Below are 23,053 nucleotides of genomic sequence, written 5' to 3'. Positions count from 1 at the left end.
AGGGGCGGATAAGTATAAAGTCTTTAGAGCAATGCCTGACATATAGCAAGTGCTCCATTGTATAATTATTGTTATGACAACATCGATTTGGCACTACCATAGTTCTGACACAGAAATAAATAATGGAAAAATGGGCAACAATAAAGTAGCTGTAACAGATGAGCCTACTGTACCAAGGTCAATTCTTGGATGTGCCCAAACCTAGAAGAAATTCGTAGTTTAGGTGGGCTGTTGATAAAGACATAATAGAAGAAAAAAACAAAAATGAACAAAATAAAATACAGATTTTATTAGAAAATAGCTGCTTGTGGCTGCCTTCTTCAAAACAAACTCAGAAACATCAATAAGTATTTACTATGTGCAATGTACCTATTTTTACATTCAGCTGAAGTCTACTCAATGTTTTTAGTTGTTAAAACAAAAAATACTGGATCAGATAATCTTGATGTCCTATTTTATATTAAAATTCTGGAATACAAAAATCATAAAATATCTTGGTCACTGATGAAAAAGAAAAGTAATCTACACCGTTGTGAAAGTTGAGGCAACTTTCTTTAATCTACTCAAACTTATGGATTCCTTTTATCTATGCTTAAACAATAATGGCCCCAGCTTCCTTACTAGCCTTTCTTCCTCTTTTTGGGGGGTTTTAAGATTAGTCAAGGCAGTAGTAAGAAAGAGGGAAGGAGTAGAACAAGGAGTTCAATCTGCAACTGACTGTTAACAATGAATTGATATAATTCATTACCTTCAAACCAGACCTGAGGACTGGGTAAGTGGAAACCAGGGAGAAGAAACATGTAGAGGTAGATCTCTATAATTCTGGGAATCCATCTAGCTGGTTTGATAGTGAATACATAGTCCATGTGCACAATGGACGGAAAAAAGGTCTTATTTCCTGCTTTCTAGTACCTTAATTCTTTCTGAGCTCCTGTCTTCATAACTTTCACCTCACTCAGATATCCCATTTCTTTTCTTTTCTTTTTTTTTCACATTTCTTAAAAACAAACAAAAATCCCCTGAAAAACAAAAATAAAAACTTATGTTGATGGCATCCCTCCAGTACAACTGCCATGAGTGATTTCATTGTCCCTTTGGTATTGGAATAATATCTGAGCACTGACACTGAGAAAATTGTAAACTAAGTCTGCAAGAGTTCTATACGCAACTGTTTAAGTCCACTAGCAAGATCTAGACATTTTGAACTAGACTCATAAGAGGTAAACTAAAGGTAAATTAGTTTCACTGTATTTTATTTTATTTATTTTTATTTATTTAGAGACAGAGTTTTACTCTGTTGCCCAGGCTAGAATACTGTGGTGTGATCATAGCTCACTGAAATCCTGATCCCCTGGGCTCAAGCAGGATCCTCCAACCTCAACCTCCAGAGTAGCTAGGACTACAGGCATGGCCTACAGTGCTTGGCTAAGTTTTCGTTTTTTTTTTTTTTTTTTTCTAGAGATGGAGTCTCACTATGGTTCTTAGGCTGGTTTCAAACTTCTGGCTCCAAGCAATCCTTTCACCTTGGCCTCCCAATGGGCTGAAATTACAGGCATGAGCCATGGCACCCAAACTGGTAAAATAATTTTAAAGTGAAAGTTTAGGACTCTACTTTTATAGGGCAGGAACAGCAGTTCATTTCCATAATCCCAGCACTTTGGGACACTGAGGTGGGGGGATCACTTCAGGACAGGAGTTAGAGACCAGCAAGGGTAACAGAGAGACCCCACCTCTAATTAAAAGGAAAGAGACAGAGAAAGAAAGAAAAACAACCAATTATACAAAGTCCATCATAAATAACAAATACCTAACAGAGCAAATTGTTTAAAACCACCAAAAGCAATCCTAATTTATCTTAGTTAACTACATTAAACTCCTTCTATTTACAATCATGCCCTGTCACCCAGTTCTAAATCTCATGAAATGCTCTTGGAGAAATTTCCTTTTCCTCTTCTCCCAAGATTTTAATAGCATCCAGGATATGTCAGATATACAAATAATCATCCTTAGGTTTGATGTTGTGGTAAGACAATACCTTTTTCTATAATTCCAAGAAAAGCAAAGTACTTATAATTCTTAAATACATATAAATCTAACTATGTAGAGGATGTGTATAGTGAAAACTACAAAATTCTGATACAGAAAACTAAAGGAAATATAAATAAACAAAGAGACATACCATGTTCATGGACTGGAAGACTCAATACAGTGGAGTCAACTGTCCCCACAGTGATTTATGGACTGTACACAACTGTAATCAAAATTCGATCAGAATTTATTGTAAGTACGGACAAGTTGATTTTAGAATTTATATGAAAGGGGAAAGGAATTAGGACAGCAAAATTTATTTTGTAAAAAATAACAAAAGTTGGCCAGGCACGGTGGCTCACGTCTATAATCCCAGCACTTTAGGAAGCTGAGGCAGGCAGATCACCTAAAGTCAGGAGTTCAAGACCAGCCTGGCCAACATGGTGAAATCTCGTCTCTACTAAAAATATAAATCATCATGTCTATGGTGCCACTGCACTCCAGCCTGGGCAACAGAGTGAGACTCTGTCTCAAAAAAATCCCAAAACACAAAAAACCCAAAAGTTTAAGGAATCACACTACTTGATTTTAAGCCTTACTATGAAACTATAGTAATCAAGACCATATGGCATTGGCAATAAAACATACACATACATCAGTGCAACAAAATAGAGCCCAGGAATCAATCCATGTAAATATGGCCAATTGATCTTTGACAAAGATGCAAAATCAATTCACTTAAGAATGGAAAGTCTTTTCAACAAATGGCGTTAGAACAATTGGTCAACCACATGTAAAGGAAAAAAAAAAGAACCTTGATCTAAACCTCATATTATACAAAGTTTAACTCAAAATAGAAAGCAGATCTAAATATCAAAGGAAAAACATCTGAAAGAATACACAGGAGAAAAATCTTCTGGCTGGCCATGGTGGCTCACACCTATAATATCAGCACTTGAGGGCAAGGCAAGCAGATCGCTTGAGTCCGGAGTTCGAGACCAGCCAGGGCAACAAGGTGAAACCTCAATTCTATAAAAAATACGAAAATTAGACAAGTATGGTGGCATGCGCCTATAGTTCCAACAACTCAGGAGGCTAAGGTGGGAGGGTCACTTAAGCCTGAGAAGTGGAGGTTGCAGTGAGCTGACAACTGCAATACTGCACTCCAGCCTGGGGGACAGAGCAAAACCCTGTCTCAAAACCCAAAACAAAAACAAAAAACTCTATGATCTGAGTTTGGGTAAAGAGTTCAAATGTCTAAGTTAGATTTCATTAAATTTAAAAACTTCTGCTGTGTCTGAGAGCTGTCAACAAAATAAAAAGACAAATTAAGAACTGGAAAAAATATTCTGAAATCACATACCCAACAGAAGACTCTTATCCAAAATACAGACAGAACTATCAACACCGAATAGGAAGAAAATTAACACTCTCATTAAAAGTTAGGAAGGGATGTTAATATTTCACCAAAGAATAAGGATGACAAGGCCAGGCATGGTGGCTCACGCCTGTAATCCAAGCACTTTGGAGGCCAAGGCAGGTGGATCACCCGAGGTCGGGAGTTCAAGACCAGTCTGACCAACATGGTGAAACCCTGTCTTTAAAAAAAAAAAAAAAAAAAAGGATGACAAGTACATAAAAGGATAGTCAACATTATTAGTGATTAGAAAATGAAAACTAAAAATACAATAAGATAGATAGTACATATGAATTAGAATGACTAATATAAAACTAGCAAATAAAGATCAATAGAAATAAAAAACAAAAACAATAAAACATCTATAATTCCTGACATATCAAGGGAAAAAAATTTTGGAATAGGTTACTCAAAATGTTTTTTTTTTTTTGGAGTGCAGAGACGTGATTTTGGCTCACTGCAACCTCCACCTCCTGGGTTCAAGTCATTCTCCAACTTGGAATTCTCCCGCTTTAGCCTCCTGAGTAGCAGGGATTATAGGAGTGTGCCACCATTGCTGGCTAATTTTTTTTATTTTTAGTAGAGACAGGGTTTTAACATGTTGGCCAGCTGAAGCAATTCTCCTGACCTTAACTAATCTCCCTGCCTCGGCATCCTAAAGTGCAGGCATTACAGGTGTGAGCCACCACACAGGGCCCACTCCAAACTTTTTTCTATGCAAATTTACATATATAAATACACACATATTTATACAGAAACAGGATTTTACTTTACATATGGTTTTGTAAACTGTGCATTTCACTTAATGTACTAGTAACTTCTTTATATTTCAGTATCACTTTTATATCAGTTTTTTGTTTGTTTGAGATGGAGTTACGCTTTTGTCACCCAAGCTGGAGTATAACAGTGCCATCTCGGCTCACTGCAACCTCCACCTCCCAAGTTCAAGTGATTCTCCTGCCTCAGCCTCCCAAGTAGCTGGGATTACAGGCGCCCACCACCAAGCCCGGCTAATTTTTGTGTTTTTAGTAGAGATGGGGTTTCACCAGGCTGTCCAGGCTGACCTCAGGTGATCCACCCATCTTGGCCACCCAAAGTGCTGGGATTACAGGCGTGAGCCACTGTACTGGGCTTTTAATATCATTTTTGAAATGGCTGAATAAATTTCATTATATGGATATACTGTAAATTAGGTAAGTCACCCTCATTATCAAATATGTGGGTTGCATCTGGTATTCATTATTATTAACAACTTTGCTATAAACATTCTTATAACTGTATCTTTGCAGCCATACATCACTGAATTCCAGAAAGGCCATTCAAATGTACTTTAATAGTACAGCTTCCCTAACATTGGGTATTATTATTTTCCTTTCTGTATATTGATTTGTAAGAGCATTTTATATATTACAGATAACTGTGCCATCATACATATTATGAAAATCTTTCCCAAACCATGGTCTGCCATTCAGTTTTGCTAAAGGTCTCTTTGGATGAACAGACCTTTTTTAGGGGAAGGGGCATAGGGGAGGTAGTTAAATCTTTAAGAGTGTTTAATTTAATATGAGAATGTTTATTTGTTATAATTGATATACTTGGTCTGATTTTTCTCATTCTTTATGCTTTTTGGTTTTTATATTTGTTCCCATTTTCTCCTATGGTTTGTTATATTATAAGAGTTTCATTTGTCTCACTTATTTTTCTTCTGATTATTGAAACAAATAACCTTTTATTTTATTGAAATTACCTATAATCCATATTACTATAATTTTAAAAATAAAACTTGCTCTTATATTTATATTTATTTAATTTTTCTGTCTTTTTTTGAGATGAAGTCTCACTATGTTGCCTGGGCTGGTCTTGAATTCCTGAGCTCAAGCAATTCTCCTGCCTCAGCCTCCTGAGTAGCTGGAATTACAGGGAGGTGTCACTGCACCCAGAAAATACTTATATTAAGTTAAAAAACAGATTATCAAGAAGTATTCAGACACATACTCTATGCTTTCTTGGTTTCATTGGTTTATTATGATTAAGATTATGCTAATTTTAGTCTCTGACTTTTCCCTTAAATTCACAAATGAGCAAGAGATTGCATAATCTTTATTCCTCAGAATTTTCCAGCCTTTAGAGATTTCTCCATTACTTTTTGGCATTTAGTATTGTATAGGACAAGTCTGATGTGAATCTAACTTGTGTGTTTTTCTCTGTGGATATTAGCATAATTTTTGTTTGACATTCAGAAATTTCACTATGAGTATTTTTCTCAAGTGAGTGTGAACTGTTTTGTCCATAATTTCCTTCAACACTTTGCTTAGCATTGCTTTTTGTTTATCTTCTCTAGTCACACTATCTGTGAAGAATGAGTTAAGATTTTCTCGTTTCCTGTTCCCTACAAAGAATTTATTTCATTTGGAGACACTGCTGATTCCTTTTTTCTGAACTACCGATTTTTTATATATGCCTCCAATTTTTTTCATTTCTATTGGTTTATTTAAAAAAAAAAAAAAAAAAAAGGCTAATGTGAAATCCAGCCAGTACTGGGAGCTCAGGTGGTAACTGTCAAATACTATTTAGGTCTTTGATCAACTTATTTATGGAAAACTTGAGATACAATCAAGTTTTGGTTTGTTAAAAACAGGGAAAGAGTTACAATTACAGAGACCTGTGAAAGGATGTTTTTACATCACTGGACACTGTTATCTACGCCATTAAAAGATCCTTCTATTGTGCCAGATTCTTATAAGAATAAGGTTCTTGGCTAAACGCAGTAGTTCATGCCTGTAATCCCAACACGTTGGTAGGCCGAGGTGGGCAGATCACTTGAGGTTAGGAGTTCAAGGCCAGCCTGGCCGACACGGTGAAACCCCTTCTCTACTAAAAATACAAAAACTAGCTGAGCATGGTAGTCCCAGGTACTTGGGAGGTTAATGCAAGGAGAATGGCTTGAACCCAGGAGGCAGAGGCTGCACTGAGCCAAGACTGCGCCACTGCACTCCAGCCCCAGCCTGCCAACAAAGGGAGACTCTGTCTTAAAAAAAAAAAAGTTTCTACAGGTAAATGTAAGGTAAAGGTAAAAGTTCTATATAAGCATTCCTAAACCAGGGGCGGTAGTAGTGGATAGCAGGAGTGATGACAGAGTAAAAGAGTAGGGTTTAATATTGAGACCATGCAGCTCACTTTAGAATTTTTTCCTGCTACATTAGAACTGGTTCCTGTCTAAAATATAATGGGTTAAAAAAGGTAAAAATTTAGAATAATACTGGATGAAATACTTTAAAAACTGAGCCATGTCTTCCTTTATATCTGTAACTATCCCACTGTAATGATTAGTGTTCTTAGGGGGTATAGTTTTCCTTTAATATCCATGATTACAGAAAGAATTATTTTCATGTTCTGTAACTAAAAGGCCAATTGGCTCATAATATTTATTATATAATTTGCTTGAGTTTCTTGAACTTCTTAGTTTAGTATTTCTTTTATGATTATTATCAAGGCAACAATTGGTAGAATGTCATACAACAAACCAAGATCACACTTACTATTAAACTGAAATCCTGCATAATTATCTTACTCTCTTTTTAAAACAAATGAAACAATACAATAAAAATATGAATAAAGGCAAAGCTAACTGTGTTTCTCAGCCCTGTCTTCTAACCTATTCCCATTCTGCTGAGAAAAACCAATGTTAACCATTTATCCCATTTATCATTCATTGTACACATATGTATACACAAACACACACAAAAGCATACACATGTAGGTTATACAGAGCTTATTCTTTTTTTTTTAACTGAAATAGAATCATTCTAAAGACGTTTGCAAGTTTTCAAGGGGAACTAACTGTGTGTACCTTTTAGATAGCATGCCTAATTATCTTAACCAGCAGACAACTGAGGAAAACAGTTGTTTTTCAAGATGAATAACTGGATACTGGGTTCAAACAGATCATACATAGAACTCATTAATACAACAAGATCATACATAGAATTAACACAACAAGATCATACATAGAAATGAGTTGTAAAACAAGATCATACATAGAATTGATTAGTATGCAGGCAAACACAGATGCCCGTAAGTCTCTGAATAGTTTTAGAGATCAAAAAGCTTTCCCAGTTGTGTATATTGTTTCATTGCTGTACAATTTGAGGGAGAGTTTCAAAAGGTCTGAAATCTAGTTGTTTTTTTTTTTTTAAAAGAGATTGGGTCTTGCTATATTGCCCAGGTTGGACTCGAACTCCTTGGCTCAAGTGATCTTCCTGCCTCATCCTCCCATGTACTGGGACTATAGGCACGTCCTACCACATCCAGGGATCTATTAAAGTTCAGCAGCACTGACCTTATTCTTTAAGATTTAGTGAATCTTTTAGCCTTGGGGTTGTTAACAAGGATCTTATTTTCACCATCAATTCACAACTCAGATAATTACGCCCCAGAATTTGTTCATATTAGTGGATTTAATAGTAAAATTCAAGTCTACATGGACTTTTATACCCAGATTTATTTTTTAAAAGGTGAGGCATATAATGAATTTGAAATTTAACAAATTCCTAGTGGTCTTCTGCTTTATATATCAGAAACTTGAGTCTTCCCAAATGTGACTACACTGAAGAGTAAGTCCATTCCTTAATGCCCTAAGATTCTCAGTGAAAAACTAAAGTTTATTTAACCCTTAATGTTGACAGCTTATAACATTTTTAATGGCAGGCTAGAATAAGACAATCTTTTCCTTCCTTTGATGAAAGGTAAGGGTCTGGAGAATGGGAACTCTATCCTCTACACACTTATTCTTACATTTTCTATAAAGACAAGATAAGCTTGGTAGTAAGCTGCTAAGTCCACTGCAAGTGACTAATACTAGAGGTATGTACTACAGGGAGAGTTGAAAAATTTGGAGAAATATTCAGGTTAGTTAGAAAAGACTAGAAAGGAAACCATTTAGTATAATTTGAAATAAGAATTGATGCTTCAAACTTTAAATGTGCTAAGTTACATACGGTATTAGTCCATTTTCGCCTTACCTAACACTGGAGTAATTTATGAAGAAAAGAGGTTTAACTGACTGACAGTTCCATAGTCTTAACAGGAAGCATGGCTGAGTAGGCCTCAGGGAACTTACAATCATGGTGGAAGTTGAAGGGGAAGCAATCACCTTCACATGGTGTTAGGAGAGAAAGAGAGCAAGCGAGAGGCAGGGTGACATACCCTTTTAAGCCATCAGATCTCATGAGAACTCACTATTGCAGGAACAACATGGGGGAAATTTGCCGCCATGATCTAATCACCTCCCACCAGGTCCCTCCCCCAACATTGGGAATTACAATTCAACATGAGATTTAAGTGGGGACATAGAGCCAAACCGCATCATACGCCTTCAAGTTTAAAATGTAGAACATAATTATTTACATAAGGCTGCATACATTTGTAACAATGAAAAATTTCTATTATTCATTTATTAGGTGGTTTGGTAACAGTTTATTAATTCATGATTTTGGGATTTACTCCTTTAACAATGAACATGTATGTAATTTTCACTAATGTTATGGTGAGTTTTGTGTAGATCAAGAGGATAGGAAGAGACCTTTATGCATAGAAATCTACTTAACTTTCTTGGAGTAGTCTGATCTCTCAGTTAAATAAACATTTTGTAAGCCTATACAACAATTTTGTAAGACTATCAATCAACTGCAGTCTGCTCTCTTGGTCCAATATTATCTTTAAATAACATTAAAATGTTGAGAAAAGTGGGTGGAACAAAGTACATATATCTAAATAAAGTATGATTTTCCTCTTTAATCTCAAATGTAGGTGTAAAGCACCACTGTCAGCAAAACTACCTATTTAACTGAAGGTACATATCAATCTATCACAATCATTCTAGCATTTTAGTTTATTCAGAAATGAATTTTTATTTTCAAAATTATCCCCTTTATTTCTTCCTCGCATTGTGATTTTATACATCCAAGTTACTTTGTTAGGGTGGGGACATTTTAATTTGTACTTACTTATTTTTTTTTTCCTTTTTTTTTTTTCGAGGCGGAGTTTCGCTCTTGTTGCCCAGGCTGGGGTGCAATGGCGCCATCTCGGCTCACCGCAACCTCCGCCTCCTGTGTTCAGGCAATTCTCCTGCCTCAGCCTCCTGAGTAGCTGGGATTACAGGCACGCGCCACCATGCCCAGCTAATTTTTAGTATTTTTAGTAGAGACGGGGTTTCACCATGTTGACCAGGATGGTCTCGATCTCTCGACCTCGTGATCCACCTGCCTCGGCCTCCCAAAGTGCTGAGATTACAGGCTTGAGCCACCGCACCCGGCCTGTACTTACTTATTTTTATTTAGGCATTCTCATTTTCATTAAGTAGATCTGAATGTATCAGTGTTTTCTCTTAACATCAAATAAGGTCATCAGGGAAATTAGTTTGTAATTATTTGCTATCTGAATCTTAATTTTATCATTTCTTAAACTTTTTTTTGGGTAGATACAAGGTCTCACTATATTGCCTAGGCTGGTCTCAAACTCCTGGCCTCAGGCAATCTTCTTGATTTGGCCTCCCACAGGGCTGGGCTGTGGTTACTGGCATGAGCTACTGAGCCCAGCCCTCTATGTTATTTTTTAAAACTGCATGTGAATCTACAATTATCACAAAATTAAAGGACACAGCTACTTAGTTCCCTTCTTAGGTCTATGTCATACTTTCTACTTTTTCTAGGTATGCATTATCTGCAAGTCACTAAGTTTAGGGTCTTTTGATACTCTTTTATTTAATTATCACCACCCTGATGTACTTTGCTATTACATTTTACACTGTTCTTAACACACCCGTCTTTCCTATTATACTCTGAGTTCCTCAAGGGCAGGGATGATGTCATCGTTTTTTCCCCTAGTACTTGGAATACTATCTAGCATATAAGAGGCAACCAGAAAATTTTCCCTAAATGAAGAAATGTAGAAAGTTTATTTGTGTGGTAGAACACTGGAGATGTTTTTGAGTAAATGTAGAAGCACCATTACACAAAATATTTGAATCACGCAAGTCTTTAATTCAAATTGTGGCTTGGTTATTCAGCTCAATAATTATGTTTCAGCCAGTCTTATTTCTGGCCAGTCATATCTGAGTAAGACTGTGAAAAGGATAAGTGGAGGAAGTCTATGAATACTACTCAGTGCTCCTTGGAGTAGACTAAAAATAAAATGAATGACTGTTTCCTAAATAACTGCATTTACAAAAATAGTGCTCTAGTAACTGTACATTCTGGATTTGACAAATATGAAATGATTTATACTAGATGCTTTGAATTTCCTGCTAGAAATCTTCAAGCTTAATAAAAATTTAAATAAGAGGCATTAGTTTTCAGTTTTACATATACATTTATTGAAGAAACATCATTGAGCATTCATGTGTATGTTAAAGACTATACAGTTTATATTGAGTTCTCCTTAAAATAAACTTTTGTACTGTCAAAAGTATGGTCATATATGGCTAAGAAGGGAACAATTTTTTGGCATCAAAAAGCTAAAAAGGCTGGGTACGACGCCTGAGAGGCCAAGGCGGGCAGATCACCTGAGGTCAGGGGTTCAAGATTGGCATGACCAACACTGTGAAACCCCACTTTTACAAAAAAAAAAAAAAAAAAAAAAAAAGACAAAAATTAGCAGGGTGTGGTGGCTCGCGCCTGTAATCTCAACTACTTGGGAGGCAGAGGCAGGTGAATCACTCGAACCCAGAGGCATAGGTTGCAGTGAGCTGAGATCTCAACTCTGTACTCTAGTGTGGATGGTAGAGTGAGACTCTGTATCAAATAAATAAAGAAATAAATAAAGGAATCAAGTAATATATGTTCTATGAATCATTTTCTCCCTTCCTGGGAAGAAAAGTAAAAAAAAAAAAAAAAAAAAAAAAAAAAGAATTATTTCCTCCCACTGTATTAAAAAATCAGACTTTAAAAGTTATTTAGCATGGACTGGGGTAAAACACTGAGCAGGGAATTTTAGAAAAAAATTGCTGAATAAAGGGAGAAAATTTAGGAGGCTTGGGTTTTGATTATATCTGACACTGACTGACTCAGTCATTACACTTTAATAAAAAAGAGTGGCATTCTGAACAATTAATAAAGATTGCTGAAGCTGCAATGTTCTCTTGTGAGCAGTAAAGCTCCATGGCATCACAGAATTGGCTCTGTGTCTGAAAATCAACATTCTATACTGCTTTCTTAATCCTTAGAGGTTTTTTAAAGAGCTGAAAACCTAAAGTAAAATTTATTTTTGTTTGGAAAATATTTTTCTTCAGGTGTTTAATATATTGATTTTTTTTTTTTTTTTTTTTTTTTTAAAGAGAGACAATCTTACTTTCACTCAGGCTACAGTGCAGTGATGTGATCACAGCTCACTGCAGCCTCAATCTCCTGGGCTCAAGCAATCCTTCCACCTCAGCCTCCAGAGTAGCTGGCACTACAAGCTACAAAAAAACCCTGCCTGGCTAATTTTTTAATTTTTTTTTTTGGCAAAGAGCAGGGGGATCTCACTATGTTGCCCACAGTGTCATGGGTTTTATATCAAAGTTGCTTATTAGATCTTCAATATCTGCATATTTAAGAAAGTTGAGAGATACTCTGAGCAGGAGATAAACTGATGATTCCTAGACTGCTGAAATGTAAGCTTTCTCCACATATATTCATACAGTATAGCATCATTTTAGCTTTTACATCTTGGACAAAACTTACTAACCTTGCAGTTTCTCAGTTTTTAGTTTGTAAAACAGAAGTAATAAATAGTACCTACAAGTCATGTCCTGTTTGTCAGGATTCAATCTACTGAACACCTACTATATGCTAAGGACACAGTGATGAATGAAGCACTCCTCAAGCACAGTAAACAGACAATTATGTATGGCTGTTGTTATCTTGGAAATGTCAGATATAGCTCACAGAATAGGACTCTGTGCAAGCTAAATTTATACAGACATTTTAACATTCTCTGTACATTTAAAAATTGTTGGCAAGGGAGGAAACTACAGGAGATTTATAAATAGGATTCTTTCCACACTCCAGGCTCTTGTCTTCTGAAAGGCACTAACGATGCAGGTTGACTTTAGTAGGCCTTGAGCTACCTTTTTATCCTTCATCTCATGAAACTCTAGAATTTCAACCAAATACTTTTACAGATGTAGTTAACCAATGAGGAATTTCCAACAGAATTTTAGGAAAGAGCTTTTCATTACAGAAAGGATTTGAATATGACTTATCAGTTTACATTACAAACTCTCTTTGCATACATGTATCTGGTAATCTGGCAAAACAGAGGTCTAGGTGTGTGACTATGGAAATATGTAAAGTAAAAGGGCAAGTTTTTTTCCTTTTATTGTAGGGGAAACAGTCTTACTCTTGTCACCTAGGCTGGAGTACAGTGGTGCAATCTTGGCTCACTGAACTCTCTGCGTCCTGTGTTCAAGCAATTCTCATGCCTCAACCTTTCCAGGAGCTGGAATTACAGGTGTGCACTAGCACACTCAGCTAACTTTTGTATTTTTAGTAGAGACAGGGTTTTGCCATGTTGACCAGGCTGGCCTAAAACTTGTGGCTTCAAGTGATCTGCCTACTTTGGACTTCTAAAGTGCTGGGATTACAGGCATTAAGCCACCGTGCCCAGCCTTGGAAATTTCTCTATATCATCAATTTATAAAAGGTTAGAGCATCTATAGTTACTGGGGGTTTCAAAAATCCCCTGTGAACGAGCAGAAAGTCTAGTAGGTGGGAAAATGAAAATGACAAGGAAAGATAGAGGATAGTATTGCCAGAGGGTATAAGCCTTAAATAAACCAAAGATATGTATACAAATAGGGTTGAGCCATGATTTAAAAGCAGCCATGGCCTGTGAGAAAGAGGCTGATATCCCTTAATTCAGGGTCATAGAAGATGAGAAGAAAGCATTTGATAGAGCTGCAGAGGAAAGAAATGTTCTGTGGAGGCCTAGATTTCAAGACAGACCTAAAGGATGTACAGTTCCAACAACATGGGGTCAGAATGACTCTGCTAACATGTGCATTCTCATGAAGTTTCTGAGGTGGTGGAAGGACTATGAGCCTCGCCACAAGGAGTCAGTAGAGCCCAGGCTTGACTGGGCTGTGAGTGAATACTATACCAGGTGTGTAGGCTACAAAGACCAGCATCCAGAACCTTCAGCATGTAATTACAACAAAAATCATATACATTGGTAGATTTGGAGAAGAGAACTGCCTTCTCTGAAGCTGGTCACAGCCTAATCCTATTTTATTTTATTTTTTGACATGGGCTCTCATTATGTTGCCCAGGCATATATATATATATTTGGAGATGGAGTCTCACTCTGTTGCCAGAATGGAGTGCAGTGGCACGATCTTGGCTCACTGCAACCTCTGCTTCCTGGGTTCAAGCAATTCTCCTGCCTCAGCCTCCCAAGTAGCTGGGACTACTGGCATGTGCCACCATGCCCAGCTAATTTTTGTATTTTTAGTAGAGACGGGGTTTCATTATATTGGCCAAGATGGTCTCGGTCTCTTGACCTCATCGTCCACCTGCCTTGGCTTCCCAAAGTGCTGGGATTACAGGCATGAGCCACCACACCTGGCCTCCCAGGCTGATTTTAAACTACTGGGATCAAGTGATCCTCCTGCCTTGGCCTCCTGAGTAGCTGATATTACAGGAGCACACTATGATCTTAACCCCATTAGAGGCCAAAATTAAGAAGTTAAGAGGAATGGCCTAAAGAAGTAACTCACAGATTATTATATAACCTTTTATAAGTAATTTCTAACTGCTCTGCAGAACTGTTTCTTGCATTTAAAAACTGCCTATGGGCCGGGCGCAGTCGCTCAAGCCTGTAATCCCAGCACTTTGGGAGGCCGAAGCGGGTGGATCACGAGCTCAAGAGATCGAGACCATCCTGGTCAAATAGGTGAAACCCCATCTCTACTAAAAATACAAAACATTAGCTGGGCATGGTGGCACGTGCCTGTAATCCTAGCTACTCAGGAGGCTGAGGTAGGAGAATTGCCTGAACCCAGGAGGCGGAGGTTGCGGTGAGCCGAGATCACGCCATTGCACTCCAGCCTGGGTAACAACAGTGAAACTCCATCTCAAAAAAAAAACAAAAAAAAAAACTGCCTATGATCATGTCTTACTCCCTCCTGCTATCACAGGGAAATAAGACCATACTTGTAAGAGCTCTTTGTAAGAAAACAGTAAAAACAAACCAAAACAAAACAGAAAAACAGATGTTATTAAAGATAACTGCCAAACTAGAAAATCTTGCTAAGAAAATTATAACTGACAACTTTGAGAGGCTGAGGCAGGCAGATCACATGGTGAGGAGATCAAGATCATCCTGGCTAACATGGTGAAATCCGATCTCTACTGAAAATACAAAAAATTAGCGGGGGCGTGGCAGCATACGCCTGTAGTCCCAGCTACACAGGAGGCCAAGGCAGGAGAATCACTTATACCTGGGAGGCAGAGATTACAGTGAGCTGAGATCTCACCAGTGCACTCCAGCCTGGATGACAAGTGAGACTCCATCTCAAAAAAAAAAAAAAAGAAAGAAAGAAAGAAAATTATAATTGAGAACTTAATGCAGGTAACAACATAATGCTGGGACAATTCAGGATTTATCATTTTTAAGACTTGGTAAACATTGAAAAATAAGATTAAAGTACTTTGGAATAAAATGACAACTTCTTCTCTATATCTAGCCTTGAGAACAGAGTATTCAAATTAATTAACCATATACCACCTTATTAATAACCAAAGAAATACAAATTAAAACAATAAAATACCATTTTTTGGTCTGATTAGCCAAGCATTTTAAAGACTGATAATACTTAACGTTAATGAGTGCAGTGCTCACTTCTCTTAACACTACAGGTAGATGGATACATTGGTACAATCTTTTAGAAGAGCAATTTGACAATATTTACCAAGACATAAGTGTACATGTCTTTTAATTTCACAATTCCATTTATAGAATATGGCTTACCAAAACATTATTAAATGCACCACTGTTTATTTAAAAAATGGGTAACAATTTAAATATAAATTTACTGGTGGAATTACAATCAATAATTCTCATATTATTTACATAAGAAACACATATATATACCAAACACGCATACTCCTATCTGTTTTAATCTGAAATTCATTTCAATAGAAAGCCATGCTAATTTACTGAGCAAAAGATTATAGGTGCATTTCAGACAAGCATTAAAAAGGGCTAATGGTATATTTCAATATAAATACAATTAGAAAAATCTTTCTGCTTTCGTATCGTCTTTGGGGAAGTACATATTAAAGGGAAAACTTTCATTATTTAAAAAAATAGATAAGTAATACTTGAACGAAGAGAATGAGAGCTACATCTTTCATAAATATTCCTTAAACCAATTAGGATTGCCACTTAGCTATGAGGATGAAAAATGACTTTGTACTGACTAGCTGTTAATATAAAGTAAACATATGCTACTAAATAGTAAGAAATGCAATTAAGAGCTAAAATGACACTTGTAATGAGACATTCATTAGGAGTTAGGGTAAACTGAATATAGAAAACTACATATTCCATATCAAAGCTGTATCGACTTATTTCAATAGCCTGTCGGTCTTTGAAATTGTTACTAAACTCCATACACGTTCACAACAATACAATGATGTCCAAAACAGTATTTTTAATATGCTGCAATTTAAAGTAATGGCTGCCTTGTGCTTTCCTTAAACTATTATACCAGCAAAACCATTAATAAGAATCAGGCTGGGTGCGGTGGTTCACACCTGTAATCTCAGCACTTTGGGAGGCCAAGGTGAGTGGATCACCTGAGGTCAGGGGTTTGAGACCAGCCTGATAATGGTGAAACCCCATCTCTACTAAAAATACAAAAATTAGCTGGGCATGCTGGCAGACGGCTGTAATCCCAGCTACTCGAAAGGCTGAGGCAGGAGAATTGCTTGAACCTGGGAGACAAGAGTTGCAGTGGGCTGAGATCGTGCCACTGCACTCCAGCCTGGGTGACAGCGAGACTCCGTCTCAAAAAAAAAAAAAAAGAAAATGAAGCATCAAAACAGGCTTCCTATAAACATTTGTATATAACTGCTAATTGTGCATATATTTTCATTTAAATATGCATAAACAGGTCAGGTGCGGTGGCTCACGCCTGTAATCCCAGCACTTTGGGAGGCGAGGCAGGCAGATCACTTGAAGTAAAGAGTTCAAGACCAGCCTAGCTAACATGTTGAAACCCAACCTCTACTAAAAATACAAAAGTTAGCCAGGCGTGTTGGCATGCACCTGTAGTCCCAGATACTCTGGAGACTGAGGCAGGAGAATCGCTTGAACCTGGGAGGCAGAGGTTGCAGTGAGTTCAGATTGTACCACTGCACTCCAGCCTGGGCGACAGAGCGAGATTCTGTTTCAATAAATAAATAAAATAAAAATAAATAAATATGCATAAATATCTACACAAAATTTCCATGCTATTTATTATATACCTCTTTAAATTCAGCCTTTACTTAGTGAGCGCATCAAGAGAGAGGGCTAGAATGGGCTTAAAATATTTGTTAATGCTATCTCTTGATGCTGTCTCCTGATTCAGTAGGCTCCTTACCCTCATATTTAGAGCACTGCCTTATATACATCTTCAGTGACAAAAGGGACATGACTATCATTCTATATACCACAGAGTAAACATTCTTTTAGGTATGCTGACCGATAGTTATAAACTTGCACATTAGTTACAAACTTGGACACTACCCCCAAAGCCTGACAAATTAGTTATATGCAGGATACTCACGTCTGTATAGTGGCCTAGCATATGACATCGGTCACACTGTTTATCCCAGGAACGTCTGAAAATACATGAGTGGTCCAACATCTTAGGCACAGGACAGTATTCGCAAAGTGGGGCTGGACAGGCATATAGGAGGTGTCCTTTCTCAGAGCACAGGAAGCAGCTACGAACTTTCTAAGTGGCAGAAAATCATAAAATCTGTTCAGTCTCAAAGGTAGAAGATTAATACTTCTTTTTCATTATAATCCCATAATAAAAACTTTTTAATTTGAGATCCCAATAAAGGTTGAATCTTGAGCACAACTGTAAAATAACACAATGTCCAAAGCACTGTATGTATATTGTTTGTCAAAAAGGCTTAGTCTGTACATACTAGCAGCTGGCATTTATTCTTTATGCCTCTTCTTATAGGAATACTGACAAAGCGAAAGGTATGTAACAGGGAAAGTAGAATGAGGGGGATACCTAGAGGCTGAGTCGTAGGAAGAACACATACAGAAGAAGCTGTTTTGTCCGGAGAAGTAAAAACAAAAAAGGAACATGAGAGCAGTCTGACTATTTGAAAAGCAGTAATTTGGAAGAGTTAGGAGGTAATGGAATAAATGTTTGTTAAGAACTTATTATCTAGTAAGGGAATGTCTAAGATTTTCAGTTCTGTGTTTTTCCAGAGGCCGATGTGCCTGCTTAATGTAACTTACATCAATAAATATTTTTAAATGTCCCAAATTATAATTTTCTAAGAATAAAAATCATCTCACAATGAAATAAGCGTGCTTATGAAGTAGAAGGTTTACAAGTGAGAAGGGTCTCAGGAATCATCTGATTCAATCTTTTCATGTTATAGACAAAAAAATAAGAAGCACAGAGGGTTAAATGATTTGCCCATACAACTAATAATGAGAAGGTAAAATGATTCCACATTTTTCTGACTCTAAATTTATTATTATTTCTCCTACACTAGGCTGTAAGCTACATGAAATTTAACACACATATTATAAAAAGATTTGAATTCTAAGGTTATAGGGTTTCAACCTTGAGATTTTGATTTTACAAATGTGGAAAGGAGCAAGGCATATTTCACGTACTGGTGGTAAGGGGCAGTTTTTTGATAAATGACCACGTTTGCCACAGTTTCTACAGATAATGTTTTTGTTGGCTGAATAATATCGCTGGGTCCATCTTCCAGGTGATCGGTTATTAGCTATCTGGGCCTAAGAGAAAAAAAAAAATCAAGAATTAAAAAAAAAAGTTTCACTGCTGAATAAAAACCATCTACTACTCTTGTTAAAGACAACTATAAGTGAGTAAAGATACATTAAGCTTCAAGTCAGTTGCATTACCTAGATAAAGCAAGAGACTTAATAGTTATATCTGTTTAACTTAGAACCTAGCCACAGAAGAACTTCATGATCTTTCTTGTTCTCTTAAAAAGAGGTAGAAAAACATAAAAAGGAGGTGCCATAAATGTAACTCTAGTGCTTTTTGTCTGCCCTCCTGCCTGCTGAATGAGAGGCATGCTTAAATTTTGAGTTAGGGAATGGTGTTTTTATGACTTTGTCTTTTGTAAAGTTATAATAGCTACCAAATAGATCCTTTCTTTTGAACAGTACAGGGTTACTGCCCACAAGACTAGGTGATAATTTCTATAAAGGAATGAGATAATTTCCTTCCAGTGGAGTCCCTTTAAGATTTATTCTTGGGGCCGGGCGCGGTGGCTCAAGCCTGTAATCCCAGCACTTGGGGAGGCCGAGGCGGGTGGATCACAAGGTCGAGAGATCGAGACCAACCTGGTCAACATGGTGAAACCCCGTCTCTACTAAAAATACAAAAAATTAGCTGGGCATGGTGGCACGTGCCTGTAATCCCAGCTACTCAGGAGGCTGAGGCAGGAGAATTGCCTGAACCCAGGAGGCGGAGGTTGCGGTGAGCCGAGATCGCACCATTGCACTCCAGCCTGGGTAACAAGAGCGAAACTCCGTCTCAAATAAAAAAAAAAAAAAAAAAAAAAGATTCATTCTGCCTACACAATGACCCAATACTACCTGTCCCATATTCTAACATAAAATCTAGGATCTGGTAAGAGAATACTAGCAATGCATATCATATGGAATATCTTTTTTTTTTTTTTTTTTTTTTTTGAGACAGAGTGTTGCTCTTGTTACCCAGGCTGGAGTGCAATGGCGCGATCTCGGCTCACCGCAACCTCCGCCTCCTGGGTTCAAGCAATTCTCCTGCCTCAGCCTCCTGAGTAGCTGGGACTACAGGCACGCACCACCATGCCCAGCTAATTTTTTGTATTTTTAGTAGAGACGGGGTTTCACCACGTTGACCAGGATGGTCTCGATCTCTCGACCTCGTGATCCACCCGCCTCGGCCTCCCAAAGTGCTGGGATTACAGGCTTGAGCCAACGCGCCCGGCCCATATGGAATATCTAAAGAGGAATTGTAAATCCCAATCATGCTTTAGCTTGTCTGATTGAATTCCATCTTTAAAAAAGTTTTAGTCTTTTATTTGTTATTTTGCTGAACTGGCCAGGTAGACCACAAGTAAATACAATTATCTAGCTATCTTCCAAAACCAATTTATAAAATTATTCTTTTTGTAATATTTGCCATAATTAAGGCTAATAATTGACAAAGAAAAACACCTGCCACATCCTAAAAATAGACTAACCATTTCCTTACACTGAAGCAGCAGTTATTTCCGGTGTTGATCTTTTTAGTGGTACCAGGCCACATGGGCTAAGAGGACTCACCACAGGAGAGCAGAAACAGAAAGGGAAAGGGGACTGGATGATTACAGCTATTGACTCATTCACAAAAATCAAGGCTGAACCAACTTTCTGAAGAGTTAAATCACTGATATGCTAAAATCAAATATTTTCTTATAAGCCATTTAAGTTTGTTTCAAAAGTTATAATAAATTATGAAGCAAAGGAAATTATTATTCTAAATTTTAAAAATAATTTGATTTTACCTCAATGTCTTTATCACTGATGAACCAGTTGATATCATCTTCTCCTACAAAAACAAATAAAATATTACTCAACCATAGCACTTTAAAGGACTTGTAGACTGACAATAGATTATACAATTTATAAGTACTCAAATTGGACCCCAAAGGTATAGTGAGAAATGGTGAATACATGAAATTCTTATTTTGGCTCTGTTACTAGTTGTGTGGCCCTGAACAAATACTTAACCTCTCTGAACCTCAGTTTCCTGACCTGTGAAATGGGTTAATAGTATTTGCCCTGTCTACCTGAAAAGTCCTATGAGAATAAAATGAAGTACATGAAAATACACTGAAAAACATCAGACTACATACAAATATTAAAAAAAAAAAATCAGTGAAGGGCCCAAAAATCCAACAGCAGATGCAGAATGAAATCTTATATTTCTTTTATCTGACTAAAGCAGAGCTTTACTGAGGCAGTTGTCACAACCCTTCCACACCTCCAGGAGGGTCCACAGGAGGGAGATGACTGACACTGGACACTGAGACATAACAAAAAAATTGTGTAAATAAGATCCTTCTGTACTTTGACTCCCTAAACTACCCCTTTTTGTTAAGCCGGTATATAACCCCTGACTTCTTTTTGTTTTGTTTTGCTTTGGAGACAGGGTCTTGCTCTGTTGCCCAGGCTGCAGTGGTACCATCTTGGCTCACTGCAACCTCTGCCTCCCACCTCAGGCTCCTGAGTAGCTAGGACTACAGGATCATGCCACCACGTTTGGATAATTTTTGTAATTTTTTGGACAGATACAGAGTTTTACCATGCACCCAGGCTGGTCTTGAACTCCTGAGCTCAAGCAATCCACCCACTTCAGCCTCCCAAAGTGCTGACATTACAGGGGTATGCCACAGCAAGAGGCATAACCGCTTACTTCTATAACCCAGTCAACTCTTCAGAGTTACTGATTATTGAGTGCTCCTGAATAAACTTTGTCTTTTCTCCAGTTAACCTGTCCAGTATCAGTTAACTTGCAGGCCCCCAATTTGAATTCAACTTAGTAGAGGAAAATTTTTTCTACCAAATATCAGTATTAAAGGGTGTCCACTAGCTTTCCATTCTACGTGACATACAGTATGATGTTAAAATAAATTAAAATGGGCCGGGCGCGGTGGCTCAAGCCTGTAATCCCAGCACTTTGGGAGGCCGAGGCAGGTGGATCACGAGGTCAAGAGATCGAGACCATCCTGGTTAACATGGTGAAACCCCGTTTCTATTAAAAATCCAAAAAATGAGCTGGGCATGGTGGCACATGCCTGTAATCCCAGCTACTCAGGAGGCTGAGGCAGGAGAATTGCCTGAACCCAGGAGGCGGAGGTTGCGGTGAGCCGAGATCACGCCATTGCACTCCAGCCTGGGTAATAAGAGCGAAACTCCGCCTCAAAAAAAAACAAAAACAGAAACAAAAAAACAAAAACAAAAAAAATTAAAATGTCTCACTAATAGGGTTAGGTTCTTAGCATTGTGTTTTATAACATCAAAAACAGCAAAATAAAGGAACAAAAAAGGAGGCCAAATATCCAGAAACCACTGATTAATCTAAATATACAACTGTAAAAACCTAGTGGAGAAAATAACCCCCCACATTTTTCTGTATCAACTGTTTTCTTTGCACTGTCCTTTCACAAATGTGCAAATGGCTGCTATTCCTTTGGTCCACCCATGGCCAAGGGGGAAGGGACCTATGACTAATGCAGAAGCTAAAAGTGTTGACAAAAGGACTGTAAGATCTTTTTCTCCCTTTAAAGCTAAGATTTCCTCTCTCCTCCTACCTTACTACTTTCCTCTATCTCAAAAACACAAATCAAGCTTGACTTGTTTCTTTGAAAGGCTTTTGAAGAGACATGAAGTAATCTACATTTTCCCAGGCCTACCAGGAGTAAGTGTCTAGAGATATATTTTAAAATAAAATACTTTTACTAAGAAAACCATGAGGCTACTTTACAAAAAGACCAATCCATAGGTATGAAGAGATGCTGTGCTGATGATTATTTTCTTTGTAAAATTTGAAGGCTGTATCCATGTACTGAGAGTGGAGAATACATGAAATAGCAGCAGCTTCTATTCCTTCATCAACCATCCACTCTATTATTCTTTATTCAAAGGATCCATGTATGGAGCATGCTTTGCTATTAACTTTCAAAGCTGCTTTTTGTATCTCAATGTCTTTCATCATTAAAATTCAAAACGACCATTTGAAATTATGTTAACTATTAAGACTGACTTAAAAATTGTTCTTAAAAAATGAAATATAAAACCAATGAAATGTAAAATGGAAACTGTACTCTCTGAATTTACGCATAAACAGAAAACAGTGAAAAAAGAAGTTTGAGAGAGGGAGATCAACTCCATTCAGATTGTTTTAACATTTCTGTGGAATTCAACAATATTCTTATATACAGTTGTCCCTCAGTATATATGAGGGATTGGTTCCAAGACTACCCTGGTAGAACCAAATCCTCGCACAGTCAATCAATCAATCAACTAAGTGTATAGGTCTGTTAGTAACCATTCTGGCCCCTAATAATCTGTGTATCTATATATTACAGACCGTGAGCTCATGGTTAGAGATTGGGAAAAAAGAAACAATAGCTAGTATATACTTATAATACTTAAGAACCCAAAACTTTGGACTTTTTCAGTATCTATTCCTGTACTTGCATCATAAAACCAAAACTCTTTCTGATCTGAGATGACGTTCTTTTAATGCTCTCTCCAACAGCATCTCCCCTTTTGCCCGATTTTCCACCCAACCCAGTACCATTTTCACAACTGCAAACTCTGAAT

General features: G+C 37.3%; 1 protein-coding gene across 13 annotated transcripts in view; it reads right to left on the bottom strand.

Annotated features, from left to right (window-relative positions):
* Positions 1 to 23,053, bottom strand: part of ZCCHC7 (zinc finger CCHC-type containing 7) — a 279,525-nt gene that overhangs the window by 87,609 nt on the left and 168,863 nt on the right. For all 13 annotated transcript variants that reach the window (XR_012516641.1, XR_012516638.1, XR_012516639.1 and 10 more), the window contains exons 3-5: positions 20,230 to 20,273; positions 18,338 to 18,463; positions 17,256 to 17,426 (exon numbers count right to left, since the gene is read on the bottom strand). Coding sequence is in view for 6 of the 13 variants with exons in the window: in XM_074395057.1 (XP_074251158.1) it covers positions 17,256 to 17,426; positions 18,338 to 18,463; positions 20,230 to 20,273 (341 nt within the window). In the remaining 7 variants the exon portion in view is untranslated. The remainder of the gene's footprint in view (positions 1 to 17,255; positions 17,427 to 18,337; positions 18,464 to 20,229; positions 20,274 to 23,053) is intronic.

This window comes from Saimiri boliviensis, chromosome 2 (assembly GCF_048565385.1).
Source record: "Saimiri boliviensis isolate mSaiBol1 chromosome 2, mSaiBol1.pri, whole genome shotgun sequence".
NCBI lineage: Eukaryota > Metazoa > Chordata > Mammalia > Primates > Cebidae > Saimiri > Saimiri boliviensis.
The sequence above is the reverse complement of the archived record's forward strand: the minus strand, read 5'-3'. Positions and strand labels throughout refer to the sequence as shown.